General features: G+C 36.2%; 2 protein-coding genes across 3 annotated transcripts; both read right to left on the reverse strand.

Moving 5' to 3' along the window:
* Positions 1-5,376: 5,376 nt before the first annotated feature.
* PEX12 (peroxin-12) lies at positions 5,377-8,137 on the reverse strand. Of its 2 annotated transcripts, none has more exons than XR_013716769.1 (9): positions 7,899-8,137; positions 7,688-7,793; positions 6,791-7,195; positions 6,604-6,713; positions 6,447-6,521; positions 6,255-6,341; positions 6,080-6,166; positions 5,833-5,980; positions 5,377-5,731 (listed from the first exon to the last, which is right to left on the reverse strand). XR_013716769.1 is itself a non-coding variant. In XM_079063045.1 (9 exons), exons 1-9 carry the CDS (start codon positions 8,004-8,006, stop codon positions 5,660-5,662), a joined length of 1,188 nt encoding a protein of 395 aa, XP_078919171.1. In that variant the 5' UTR covers positions 8,007-8,137; the 3' UTR covers positions 5,377-5,659. The 2 variants fall into 2 exon arrangements, 1 of the variants encoding a protein (XP_078919171.1); XM_079063045.1 differs by having other exon boundaries at positions 5,833-5,970.
* Positions 8,138-10,078: 1,941 nt separating this feature from the next.
* Positions 10,079-14,599, reverse strand: LOC145134029 (uncharacterized). Its single transcript, XM_079068957.1, has 6 exons — positions 14,079-14,599; positions 11,413-11,547; positions 11,179-11,266; positions 10,989-11,083; positions 10,741-10,908; positions 10,079-10,635 (listed from the first exon to the last, which is right to left on the reverse strand). The coding sequence occupies exons 1-6, from the start codon at positions 14,443-14,445 to the stop codon at positions 10,475-10,477; spliced, it is 1,014 nt and encodes a 337-aa protein (XP_078925083.1). The 5' UTR covers positions 14,446-14,599; the 3' UTR covers positions 10,079-10,474.
* Between the last annotated feature and the right edge of the window lie 643 nt (positions 14,600-15,242).

A 15,242-nucleotide genomic window follows, 5' to 3' on the forward strand; every position in this document is an offset into this window, starting at 1 on the left:
GTACTACTGAAGGTCTCACCCTGGAAGGGTGTGATAGGCTTCAGGAAGAGGGGAAAATTGGGTCCCCGATATATTGGAACGTTCCGTGTGATCGCTAGGGTATGCATAGTAGCCTACCGGTTGGAATTGTCGAGGGTGCTCGACCAGATTCACAACACTTTCCATGTTTCACAGTTGCGGAAGTGCGTGTTGGATGATGAGGCAGTGGCCCCTTTGGATGATATTCAGGTCGATGAGCGACTGAATTATGTTGAGAGGCCGGTAGCGATAATGGAGATAAAGATGAAGGTTTTTCGCAACAAGGAGATACCTTTGGTAAAGGTTCATTGGCAACATCGGAAAGGCTTCGAGTGGACCTGGGAGCTAGAGGCGGAGATGCGAGAGCATTATCCTGAGTTATTTGTCGTAGCCGACTTCGAGGACGAAGTCTAGTTCAAGTAGGGGAGAATTGTAACATCCCGATGTTAAGGTATTTTCAATTTTAGCCCTAAGTATGAAAAAATATTTCATTTTGACCATTGGGTTTGAAAAGGATTGCAAGAATGGCCCGGAGTGGCATTTTGGTAATTTGGCCACGAGGTTAGTACGTTGAGCGTACGTTGTGTACACTAGGCATACTCGGGTGAACCCTAGTACGCTCGATGTACACCGCGTACGTGGTTAACCTTCAAACCCTAATTTTTAGGGTGTTGTCCATATATAAGCATCATTATCCCTCATTTCTCATTCCCTCACCAGCCTCCATCTGAGAAAAACAACCCCAAGCTAACCCTAAGTGAGAAGAGTGGATTTTGAGCTCATTTTTATGCTTTGGTAGTGTTCTTGAAGAAGAAGAAGTTGGTTCAAGGACTTGGAGCTTGGGGAGAAGCTTGGATTTGGGATTCTTCACTTGTTAGCTACCTCCAAAAGGTAAAAAAGCTCCTTTCTTAATCACCTTATCTTGTAGATCTAGCCATTTCTTCATTCATGGCACTTTTGGTCCCAAATGTGGTGATTTATGAGCATGGCATGCTCTTAACCAAATAAGTCGTTCTTTCAGACCTTATGAGGGGTCTCGAGTCATAAAAATGTGGGTTTGATGCTTAGTTTTGCTCCATGCATTCTATAGAAGGTCTTAAGGCATTAAGATGTTGAGATTTTGTGTATTAAGCACTTAATGGACATGCAAAGTCATAAAGTTGGAAACTTTATGACTCTTAGTGGTATTTTGGCCTTGTATCTGAAAGTTGGACGTGAGAGCTTAATGCATTAAGCTCTTATTGAGGAAATGGGGTTCTGAGCGTACGTCGTGCGTACCTCAGCGTACGTCACGCGTACGTGGTCAATTTCCAGACTCCGGTCAAGGCTCGAGTACGCCCAGGGTAGGAGTTGAGTACGCTCCGCGTACTCGGCTGAGTGGACCAAGTTGACTCCTTGACCTGTTGACTTTGACTTTGAATTTAACCAGAGTTGACCAAGTTTGACTTAAGGGTATTTTGGGTTGGTCTTTATCTGTTGAATATGTGACATGGGGAGCCGATATTTGGAGCAGTGTATTGTTCAGCTTTCGTCAGACTACGAGGTGATTTTTCCTCACTGTACTTATGGGTCGAAGACAACAAGGTCGGACCATTGGATTAGATATCCTGATTTGTTGTATGCTGTTATGCGGAGTTATGTGGTACTGGTTATGTGATTAGACTGGTAGATCTGTAGGACTAACCATTGTTATATGTTATTGATTGATAATGTTATTCATTGATATGTTATGGTTTACTGGGTTGAGGTGGAACAGTGGATAGACTGAAGGCCAAGATACCCAAGGCGGACCAGTCAGGCCGAAGGCCCAGAAAGTGGTCCATATAGGTTGTAGGCACGGTGAGGCGGTCCAGTCATATTGAATGCTCTGTATGCATGTTGTTGTTTGTTATGTTTATGTGGTGGTACCTTGGGGGAACTCACTAAGCGTTAGCTTACAATTTTAGTTTTGTTTCAGGTACTTCTGAGGGCCGTGGCAAGGAGAAGGTGTGACCGTACATAACATTGGTTTTTATGTTATTGATCTTGGGAGACTTGATTTTGAATAATGTTTTTGGAAACAATGGTTATGTAAACACTTCTTTTTAGTAAATGGGTTGTTTTGGAAAGTTCAAATTTGTTGTGACTTTTGAGATGTTACAAGCATTAGAGGAGGTGGAGGTTCAAGAGGCAGTAGATGAGGTGGAGGTTTAAGAGGCAGTAGAGGAGGTGGAAGTTCAAGAGGCAGTAGAGGAGGTACAAGTTCAAGAGGCAGTAGAAGAGGTGCAAGTTCCAGAGTTCCCAATAGTACCACACTTTTCTGACTTGTTGAAGAGGATGAGAAAAAGAAAGTCAGATAGAATCTTACAGTTGAAGTTGGGTAAAAGAGTTGGTAATGATGGTGATCCAAGAATTCAAAGGAAAAAGCTCTTAATATATAGTAAAATAGTGTTTGGTAATGTGGTCATAGTTTATTGTCTTTATGAAACTCGGTTGTTTTTCATTTAAGAAAGTTTGTTGTCTAAATTGGAATGTTTGTATGAAAGATGTTTTATTGTAGGATAATGGTCTTTATCATGTAACAAAGTACGTTGCCTAAATTGGAATGTTTTAGTTTTTTTCTATGAAAGTTGTTTTAATTTACTTCCAATGAATTTATCATGTTAGACACTTGGTTTCCTAATTTATTGCATGTATGCATACAAATGGGCAATGTGGTACATTAACAATATTTGTGCATGATGTAGATGCACCAAAACAATGTGGTCCCATTAGTTTAATAATTATTCACTTTCTGCACATTAAAAGGGAACATAGTGGTCCACTCTTGCATATTCCATGTACTGATACACATTTCACAAACAAAATAAGTTTAATAATACAAAACTAGTCATTATAATAAGGTCAAGACAACTTTCCAAGTACAATTTCCATTAACTTACATAGAGGAGTATCTTACAAACTGATTTCTAGGACCAAAACACTACCCAATCATCCACAAGCTTACATTGAACCCACTGCCATAATCTAACAAAATACATGCATATTGGTTGGAATTATACATCAATCGTACAAAAGACATGCATCTTGGTTGGAATTTTTACATCAACCATACAAAAGACTTAAAAGTTATGTCATCACTTCCATAACTTTATGACACACCAAACCAACCCTACAAACAAGCAGATACAAAGCAACATAGTCCACATCAAACACCTCTTCAGCCTTGCAATCCTAGCTTCATGCTTAGCCACCAACCTTTCCAGTTGAACTACTCTTTTGTCGTTCTTGGCCTTGACAAGCAAACACTGTAACAAATCCAATTTCTATTCCATGCCATACAACTTCTCCTTGTAGTATCATGGTTGTAGCCAATCATCTATCCAATGGAAGAATCTACAACTCCTCCTTTCAATCATCTATCCAAGTCAAAAAGCAAAATAATAATCAAAAATCTAAAATCGAGCATGAAAATTCAAACATCAAAGAAATTTAACAAATTTCAGCTCAAAAGATCACAGATCAAACATCGCAAGTCACCAAACATCATTGATCAAGATTTCAGCTAACCTAAACATCGTAAATTAAAATCATACATGACATTTACCAAAACCGAAGCTAGCTTTTATCACATTCTAAAGAAATAAACAAATATTGCTCAAATCGGAGATTACCAGTGAGTTGGGACAGTTCAAAAAGCAGCGTGCATGGTTTTTTTTGCCATCTACAATGTCCTTTTAAGTACTTCCAAGCCACAGTAACAATTCTGCACTTCGTCCTCGTTACCAAAGTGAGGAATGACCAAGTTGTAGGAAGAAGACGACGACATTGTGCAAGAATGGTTTTGAGAGCTGTTAGGGTTTTTGGGATTTCGAATACGGGAATAAAGGTGAAGAAAGTGTGCCGATTAAGGGTTTCAATTAATAACCCCTAATGTCGTGTCTTACACGAGGGATGAAGCTTCCAGGCCAGCCTTGCCAACGAAGCGTCGAAACCAACTGAACCTTTAAAATTGAGGATAAATGTGTAATTAACATGTAATTTGAAAGTTGAAGGACTAATTGCACAAAAAAATAACTTGAGTGACCAATCTGGGACAAAGCCAAAAGTTTGTTGTGCTACAGTGTCAATTTCCCGTAAATTTACTTTATAAATTAATATACATACTATTACCAACAAAATTAATTAGAAAATATTTGTAAAATTTAATCATAAAATATGTTTATATGCTATACCTTGAAAAAATATACCCATTTATAAAAGTAAAAATTGTTTTGAATTTAGATGATTTTTGAACTATCCCACCAATAAAGTTATGCGGAGTGGGCTATGCCAGCAAAGCTGAGTCAGCTCGACAAATACTACGCCTGTAGCTCGGCATGTTGAGCTCGGTGTTTAAGGCGGCAATTGCTTGAAGATGAGAGAGAAAGTCTCTCTTCTCCCACGAGCCACTCTTTCTTTTCCTCTCTTCTTCCCGACTCCCTAACCATGACAAAAGTTTTATACATTCTTGGTGGGTTGAGATAGAGTTGAGGTGGAGCTCAGTGAGCTCAACACAAGTGGAGTGAGCCTAATAACCAAGTTTAACAATTGTTATACCTATGAACCTAGCTTTTTTAAGAGGTGTAACCATGGGAGTTAAAAAATTGTTTCATTCTTATGGATTTTGCATGGTTTTCCCTTTGTTTTACTCGTTACCGATTCAATTGGTAAACATATACATACATGTATTTTACATTTTTTTTAAGATGGCATGAAAAATATTATTCAAAACCCCAATACAAGGACACTATAGGAGTATACTATTCAACTCTTCGTCTCTTCTCTTCGAATAATTGTCTCATACAACAAAAAAAAGACACCAAAATGTTGCCTAAAGAGTTGGTAGCTTGGTGCACATACAAGTGTGATTGATGGAATCTAAATGTGATGCTCATATTTGGAATAAATGCATTGAAACCGTTTGTTGGTTAAGTTTATCAGTTTCACTTAATTCGTAATTTTATGACATTTGTAGCTGTCACTTGACACAAACTTATGTGAAACACAAGTTGGTCAACAAATCCAATGTGTTGAATTGAAGAGGAACATGTGTGTGGTCAAGAAAGCCAACATGATGATGATGAAGCTCATATTGAAACAAGTGCATTAAAACTATTTATTGGTCAGGTTGGTCACTTTCAAACATTAGCGAACAATTTATTTTTTTATTTTTTATTTTTTATAAAACACATATGAACTAGAAATTTGATGAAGTTCAATTTGGTCAAGAAACCCAAAAATTTGAGAAACATATTGGGGTTGTGATGGCAACCAAAATGTTGAAGCTCATAAGAGCAATCACACACTTCTTTGATGATCAAAACTTATAACTTCCTATAAAAAAAAAGTTATAGCTGCATTATAACAGTAATTGACAAATATAAATACTGTAGTAGTTCCTGAATATATCATCACCATTAATCTAAAACCCTTGATGAATGATGAACATTATTTACAAAGAACGTGAGGCACCATATGTCCTTATCATATAGGTCTATAACAATGAAATGAAAGTAACAGCATCTTATTTCAACATCTAAGGGATTCCCTCATGAATTCACATTCCACATAATCAGAACTTGAAGTTTATGAATGAAATCCCATTAATCTGGTTGTGCTTCTACAAGTCATGAAAGAGCCTCCTAATATGGTCCACAGATGCAGGAACCAATGTAACCGGGCAGTGGTTATACTATTAATTAACACAGAGAACAAAATTTTAGTTGACCTTTGACCCAATTGATTAGTCAAACATAGTTTAATACAATAGTCAAAAGGATTCATATTTCATACCTGTGAAACATACTTGAATACACAAGCATAGCAAAACACAAACCCAGAAACCGTAATTGCTGATGGATTTGCACGCTTCTGTGAACACAGAGGACATAATGTCCGGTCAGCTGCCAGTGGGATACCCTCCTTCGCCACCTGTGTTACACTTACACATAATATATATATATAATTTTATACAACTATGCATATAATCTTAAGTTATATAAATTTGTTGAATGAATGAATGAATGAGATATTAGGGTACCTTAGGTGGGGGAGGAGGAGGTGGTGGAGGATACACAGTAGGAGCCAACATTCTCTCCTCAGCAGATTGGTACCACCATTCCATCATCTATAAAGTATAAACACCACAATACATCATCTTCTAAAAATTTCACTTTTATATAAACTCATTTAGAGATTAAATAAAAAAAAGTAACCTTAAAACCAAATACTGCAGCTATGAGACCAGTTTGTGCATAGTCAAGAACTGCATAACCACAACTCAGCAATACTCCTTGTACTGCCTGAAATTCAAATTCAAATTCAAATTTGTTTGTAGCAAAATGTAAAATGTGTCTTTAATTTATATATTCAAGTATTATTATTATTATTATTATTATTATATATACCTTTACCCAAGGAGGCCCACAAAGTCTTTCACGTTCATTACTTCTTATTTTGGAAATTCTTGAAGATGTATCCATCTACCTTGACATGAAAAGTCAACTAAGTCAAAGTAGTTAAGCATCATAAAGTTAGGGGAGTCTGAAAAATCAAAATGTATACCAGTTCTTGTCCTGTAGCTCTACAAACATGGAGTCCAAGTGCATGTAATCCCGGGGAGTAGAATCCAGTAGCATCCAATAGGTATAACAACTGGTAAGCAAATGCTAATCCTACACCATTACAATTTACAAATTTATGTATTATAAACCCATTCATAACTCATAACTCATAACAATATCTTAATTACCTTCACTTCCAGCATGGACCCAAGGGTAACAAGTGGCAACAATCTTATGCATTCTTTTCCTGAATTGTGTTCTCACTGACAACTCTGTATGTGTATCCAGACTGCTGGTTGAAGCAAATGAAGTGTCCATGTCACCTAAATTCTCAATTTGATCAAATGTTTCATTGACATTTCCCCAGAGACTGGCTTGAAGTGCAGCTTCTCTTTCTTTATTGTAGATTGAATGCAACTTTGACTTGAGATATGGCAACACAACCAGAAACACAACTGAGAGAAGCTTTTGATGCTTTCTTATTCCAGAATGCTGACTTCTGTTTCCTGTTTCTATACGAAGGTCCTCCTTTTTCATGTGGATATTAACTGCTCTCCTTCTTAGGCCATATAAAGACTCTGCAAATGAAGCATCTGGAGAACACAATAGCACCACATGAACATACTGAAATTGAAATATAACAACAACAAAAGTATATGAAAGAACGATGATTTCCTTTCCAATCAAACATTTATGATGAACCTACTTTCAAAGATGGATTTGCTTACTTTTAGCAGGTTGCTTCAGACTATAGACAGCCCCCTAAAGCCTAAACACTTGTTATAAACTAACATTTCTATGACTGGCTATCCTGCTCCTAAATTGACTCTCCATGATCAATTCATGTAGCACATTTTAACTAAAAGAGAAGTTCATTCTCCTGGTAAGGTCGTGAAATAGTTCATCAATGTTTTTTTCACTGAAAACTATGAACATACTCAAATGAGATTGGTGAAATTTATCCAACCAATGGATAGAGGGTTCAATTTGGTTGCAGTACTACGAGTGCAATAAAAACGCATAGCAAAATATCTAATCAATCTACTAATATACACACGATTAAGAAGAGGAAGTGCGAGATCTACCTGTGGTTCGTAAACTATGGGTTTCTAGAATGAGAGTAAGGGCAGCAAAGAACTCGTCTTCATAATCCAAGACTTTATGGAGGAAAGGCCTTCTTAGCGCTAAAACCTGATATCATTCCATTTGATTCAAAAAATGAACAAACACACAAGATGAAATCTAGAATTGAAATGACGAATGAATACAATTATGGAATAAGTAGAAGGAGCATACACCGATGGAGTAGGTAAGAGCAGCCCGTAGACTGGAGGGAAGCTGTTGGGCAGCGGACATCTCGAAGAAGGTGGGACGACTACCTTGACCTCCCACCTGGAACAACATCTCTCTCCCTGTGTGTACTTGGGAGCCTGCTTGGCGCTTGCTTTTGCTTTTGGTGGTTTTGTGGGGAAGATGAATTTTGGTTGAATCCTTGATTCCTTTCTCTTTTCTCTTGCACCTCTATTATCCCGCAAGCTAAATCGCCTTTCACTCTTTATTTCATTAATTTTTTTTTTAGAGAAAATTACATGAATGGTCCATTGATTTGGGGTAACTTGCTTGTCCAGTCCCTAACTCTATATTTTTAACTCAGACTATCATTCCTTTATAAGCTTGTTGCACGCTTGGTTCCTCCGTCCTGTGCTATTAAATGTCAATGTTAAAACACCCCATGTGCAAGGCATGTACGGGTATTCTTGTCCTTTTCTTTTAAGAGAGTGTTTGCGTCATTTTTTTGAAGCCCAAGCGACCAAGGGTTTACGAAGGCAAGACATACTTATCGAAGAATTTTTCTTTAGCACCTTTTAAAGAAGAGTTTGAGAGATTGTGAAATAGATCCACATCTTGACAACCTAGTTTTCCACGGGTTACACTCTACCAGAGGTTAATGAGAATGAAATGAAAGATAAGCTTTTGGAGAGTGACTCCTGACTAAATCAAAGAAATGGGGATGTGGTTTTGGTGACAAAAAAACATGTTGTTGATATCTCTTTACCTCCTCGACAGAGGTTGTCATTGATGTTATTTGTACCCTTTAGCAAGAGGATAAGGGGTTGATCTCGATTAGAAGGACCTTGGGGATAAGAACTCTCAATGGGCCAGGAGCTCCGGTTAAAAAGCCACATAAATGTATTTGGCTTTCGGAAATGTTAGAAGAGTTGTTGTTGTTGATCAGACGATGAGTTACTTTATAGATGGTTGTATGAAAAATATGGAGGAGATCATTAAGTCTCATGGAGTATTGGAAGTTTGCAAATGAATTTTCTTTCTCTTAATGTTCAAGGTCTTAGTCAAAACGAGAAGAAAGTTTGGGTAGTCTTCAAAACAATTGACTTTATCATACAAAAAAGCTTTCAAATGAATTTTCTCCTGGATCCATGGATGTAGTCTTCAAAAGAATTAGTTTTATCATACAAAAAGGTTTAGAGACGCGGTTTGTTATCCGTTTGTCTTCTCACTCATTGTAAACGTGATCACTAATTAATTATGAAATATTTTTTTTTTCTTTAGCTTGGGTTAAGGATTTATGCTTAAAGCATAAGGTGAACTTTTTTTATTTTATAGGAAACAAAAATGGATCATATGGATTTATCTTCTGTAAGATCCTTATGGGGTAACCTTCACTTTAATTATGTTTGTAGTCTCTCATTCGGGAATTCAGGGTGAATTTTGTCTGTTTGGGATCTTTCTCTGTTTGCTAAAAATAACGTTTCGTGCTTTGATTATTTTTTGCTTGTTGAGGGTATTTAGAGACCAACAAATATAGATTTATCTGTTATTCCTAATTCGTGGGTTTCAAGTTTGGCTCATTATATAAATCATTGATATGATTGATGACGCAATATCAATCACAGTGAGTCGAGAATAACTCTCGCTAAGAGTCATAAGTCAATGGTTCCATATCAAAGACAAATGGAATGTGCGACTTGATATTGGTAATTCTGAAAGCCTAGTGCAGTCGAAGAGGTTGATCGCCTGCCATAGAGGATAAGGTTTGGCAGTGAGAGACCCTGGTACCATGATAATTACTAAAATTCTTGATTATTTTCATTCCAAATATTTATTTACACATATAAATACAATAAACGTTGGGCCATGAACCACTTATACAAGTGGGCTAACACTAGTAACATTCACAACAAAGCACAATCACAACTATCTTTATTAACAGGTTTTACCTTTAATTTGTAATTGTCTTCATGTAGTAAAAGCAAACCACCCAAACGATATAGGGTTCTATTCAAATGCATAACAAACCAATATATTCAGCTAGCCTACCATGAATGCTTCCAAGTTCCAACAATCACCCCTTCATGTTACGATCATGGTTGGATCATAATAGTGCAAAATTAAATAGTAACCACCAACCCATCATAAACATTGCAAAAAAAAGAAAAAAAAAAAAAACAATGGGATCCAACAAAGTTGTCTTATTTTTATCACTTTCTTTAAAACAAACAAAAGCCATTCATCCATCCCACTAATACTCTCCTTCAATCACATCTACCTTTTAATGTTTTGATGTCTGTGATTAGATGCATTAGTATTGGTATCAAGTATCAGGTATCAAGTATCATCACCCTGTTAATCTATTTTTTTATTGTTCTATCTCTCAGCCTACATCCGGCTTCAGTTATCATCTACCCAAAACAATACCAATACAATAAAACATCATGCTATGAATTCATAGCAACAAAATCTCAAAATCAGTTTAACTGGAATTTCTCCACACAATCTAATCAAGATTGAAGGTAAAATGTATATATACTTTAATTCACTTCTTGCATACCATTTGGCCTTCAACAACAAAATTACGCCTTTACCCTCGAAGATTCACCAACAACATTCTCCATTCTTGCATACCACTCCCCAATCCTCGTGTGCTCCACCATATCTTTACCTGATGTTAGATACCGAATAGGCCTCAGCACCCCAAACACCGCCAGGTCAGCCAAATTAGGCTTCAAGCCACCTGTCACAATCACAATAATAATAGATACAAACATTAATACTCATACAACAAAACTGAGAGAGATAAAATAACAATATAATTAAGGGTCATATGAAATATGTTTACCTAAAAAGTCCCTGCCATCAAGTGCATCAACCCAAGTTTCACAAGCTTCATATAAAGCTGTCCTTTCATCAGTGATATTATATTTTTTCTTAAGTTTCTTGGACACAAAGTACATAGCAGCAGCCCCCGCGTATTTTACTGTGTATTTCTCAGTATAGCTGAAATTACCTGCAGAAAAATGGATACATTTTTTACTCAGAATATCAGTAATAATTATTTATTACAAAATATTGATAATCCTGGCTTACCATTGCTAGTGATATAGTTGAAAGATTCAAGAGCTTCAGAAGTGTTTCGGTATATATTTGGTGATAACATATGCACCAAATGATCATCAACCCACCTACATATACATTATACATATACATATATTACATAAAATCTTGTCACAAAAATATTAGTTAAAACATAAAATGTTTAACATGATTATCGACATACCGACGCCATTTCTTTTCTTCTTCATCATCATTGACCACTGAAGTAGATTTCACAGGACTGAGCTTGGTTCTCATCTGATCAATAATGGCTGCAATTAAAAACAAAGACATCAATTTTTGTAATGGAATGTAAAAAAGAAAAGGGATGCTTCATGCTTCTAGTTTGTATGATTATATCACCATTGATTGAGATAAAAAGAAAGAAAAAGAGAATGATGAAGGAAGAAAGGAAAACCTGATGAATCTTGTAGTGGTTGACCATCGACCATGAGTATAGGCACCTTCTTGTAATCAGACCATTTGATTTCTTTCTTGCTAAGTGGATTCACCTCCACAACTTTGTATGGCACATCATAGTAATCCAAAAATGCTGAAAAACCAACAAATAACAAAACTAAATATATCATAAACTGCTTAAACCAAGAATAGTTAGGTAACTGTACTACATCACCTCCATAATAATTATTAATTGGAATAATATAACCACAATAAGTTTTCCCAAACTGATTATTATTGCAACTTCAAATACAAATAAACATTTTAATGCACATCAAACTGATGCTTGTATATGTAACGGGATTTGACCACTCAATGAATGGTCAAATCCCATTAATTTGAGGTACTATCAAATAAGAATATAAGCCAAGATGTTAAAAAAAAAAAAAAAAAAAAAAAAAAAAAAAAAAAGCAATTTGGACTCATTGTGGGCACTATGAGTTCCTTGTGATACCTTTTAGCATCATTAATTTAATGCTACTTCCACCTTCCAAATCTAATGAAGGTCATCTTTAAACCATTTCTAAGGAAGTTTTAATCGGTATCTTTTGATGACATCTTAATATACAGCTGTGATTAGTTAGTTACCTCACAGTTGTGTTTGAGTTATTGAGTAATTTGCTAAGCTCAGCAAATGTGCCTAGGGGTGTCACAAGTCACAGCCTGTACTCGCATTAGTGCATTACCTAATTTTACCTCATCGTTCACAATATAAGCTTAGCCGATGCATAAGGGAAAAGAATCGGATCATTTCTAATGCAGAAGGGGAATTTTAGTGCATTCATCAGCAAGGAGTTATCATGAAATTTATCTTAGTACACTACACTTATGAAAGAGAGTTGTTGGTCATTTGTACATGCGGTTCTGAAATTGAGTAAGGGGGTGTTTGGGAGTGCTTTTTGAACTCTAAAAATGCTTTTAGATAGAAGTGCTTATTTGCTTATAGTGGTGGTAAAAGGAGTTTTTTAAAAAGTGTTTGAATAAGCTTTTATAGTGAAAAAGCCAATAAGTCAATAAGTTAAAAAGTGTTTGGCTTAAAAAATGCTTTTTGAAGTTATTTTGGTTGAAAAGCCATAAGCAGTTTCAAAAAGCCACGTTTTACATGCTTATTAAAAAGTGCTTTTTGAAGCTTATGGAAAAGCTATTCTGAAAAGTGCTTTTGAGTTTGCCAAACACTTCTTTTGACTTATTAGCTTTTCAAAAAACCAATAAGCACTTTTCAAACGCAATCCCAAAAAACCCCTAAGTACATTTGGATGGACATTTTGTTATTAAAAGAGCTTAAAGTATCTTTTGGATAAATAAGCTATCAACTTACTCCCTTTCAGCTGAAATGGTTATCTAAGCACACGTTTTGGATAACATATTCAAACTCCATACGGGTTTTCAGATCCAATAGTCTAAGTTAAAGACAACGTATTCCTTAGCCCTTTTTGGAAAGACTTGTTGGCCCTTCATGGCATAGATTATAAATCATCCAATTCATATCAACCTCATACTGATGAACAGTCAGAAGAAGTGCTTAAGAGATAAAGGATTCTTAACGCTAAGATGCATGTGTTGCTCAAAAGTCAAAACCTTCCTATCACATTGCTACAAAGCACACTCCATCCAAAGTTATCTCTGGCCAAAAACCCCCCCAACTCATCTGCCATATCTTCCTAGTGAAAGCAAGGTAGAAGCATGTGATACAAGTTCGATTGCTGAAGTAAGTTATCCAATTAATAAAGCCCAAAACACAATCAACCAGAATGCATACAAGCATAAACCAACATATGATGTATTGATGTTTGAAGTGGGAGATTGGGTATAAGCAATCTCTTGTGGAGTTAAATCAAACCAAAAACTAGCAGCTATAAATCATGGATTTTATCTTATAATAGCCAAAGTTGGATCGGTTGCCTTTGACTACACATTGTACCTTCCTCCTAAACCTAAAGCTTCAATATGCCAATTTTTCATGTCTCTTTTCTTCAAGAAACAATGGACCTCTGCCTACACCTAATGATTTACCCACTAATTCACTTATGCCAGATAAACTCCTTATTGTTTGCAGTTTTGCTCATGTGGAAGGAATGATTAATCAAATTGAGAACAAGGATCAACTCAAGTTGGCATCAACTTAAGGAAGGAGTACTGATCATGTAAACTTGTTAATCTCTTATTTTTGTCACTTCTATTAGTGTATGTATATGTATGATCCCTATATAGGCTTCTTATGTAACAAATCCAGGTGATGCCTCTCACAAATAATTTTAAAGTGCAAGCAACTACGCAGGTCTGTGAATTGCTTATGGGGATGAAGAAAGTGATTTTTTTCTCTCCATGAGCTAATTCTTCATCTTAGCTTTTATGGTTGATCTGGTTATTGATCAACCAATGAGATTTACCTTAACCACAAATCAAAGTGAGGCTGTAACAGCCATTTATCATTCTTTGAAGTATTAACCATCCCAAATCATCATAAATAAGTTCAAACAAGCCTAAAAGTTTTCTAAAACAGACATGAAAGATACCAAAGTAGTTATTAGGGCACGTTAGTATTAATTACAACATTCCCTCTTCGGGAACTTCTAGTCTGCCCTGTACTCGATGTAAATCTGGGTGATAGAATGAAAGTCTTACCTTTGACCTTGTTACAGAAAGGGCAAGATTCGTATTGGTAGAGCACGACCTCCTTTGGAACTAGATCAGGGCTGATGGGTTCCTTGGCATACGCCTCTTCTTCCACAAATACTGATGAAGACCCAGCAGCGACGGACGCGGCAACACAGCCCAAGGACAGAAAAACTTTAGCAGCAGTCGAAGAATAACCGCCTTGGGACGTAGATCCCACGGATGAAGAAAACCACCGGCGAGAAGAGCCGGTATTGGCGGCGTAAAAGGATGCTGCCTGAAAAAGCTTGTTATATTCGTGGTGGTGTTCTGAGGAAGCAAGGATGGCCCGGGATAGGGAAGTGGAAGCGGCAGCGAGTGTAGAAACTCTTCTCATCGTTTCGGGTGGTTGGATATGAGGGAGGCGGCGTGTATTGTACGGTGGCCGGCGGTAGGGGAAGTGAAATATTTGATGGGGGTTTAGAGCCCGTGGTGGGAATACGATGTACCTGGTAGATTCGCGACCATGTGTTGTATACGCATTAAAGTGGACCAACCTTTTTTACATGTTTTAAGTTTTAAAATGTTATTAAAATTTCAAAAAAGAAAAAGGTTCATAAAATTACAACGAGCCATAAGGAAAACGCTCACCCTTTTATTAAAATAGAAATAAATGTTATTACATATATTTTAATTGAAAAAATGCGACAGATTAATTTTTATTTTTATTTGTTAATTTATTTTGTTTTTTTATTGCCATCGATTTTGCTCCATCTATATCAATTTTGCCCAAATTTAACCAACTTTGATCATGGCCGATTTATTTTAGTCACTGAATGGTCATCAACCGTCTAGACGCCCTTAACCGTTTAAAGCGATTTATTTTATACAACAATGAAAATTATATATAATTACATTTCAACATTTCCACTTTTAATTTGGACTACCATTTTATAACATTTTACTCATGATTAATCTACATAACAAGAAGTGGTTATTAAATGTGACAAAATGGGTTAGTTGAATGGACGGGAAAATGTTTCTAAAACAATTAGAATTTGAATTGGAAATGAATATGTCGGGAATTTGAATCCAATTACACATATTATTTGGCAATAAATGAAATTGTAATCTATGTAAAATGATAGAATATCTGTTTTGCTTAAATTTTCCTTTTCTATCTTACATGTAAAG

The sequence above is a fragment of the Lactuca virosa genome, chromosome 8 (assembly GCF_052849685.1).
Source record: "Lactuca virosa cultivar CGN04683 chromosome 8, Lactuca_virosa_CGN04683_v6, whole genome shotgun sequence".
Lineage (NCBI taxonomy): Eukaryota > Viridiplantae > Streptophyta > Magnoliopsida > Asterales > Asteraceae > Lactuca > Lactuca virosa.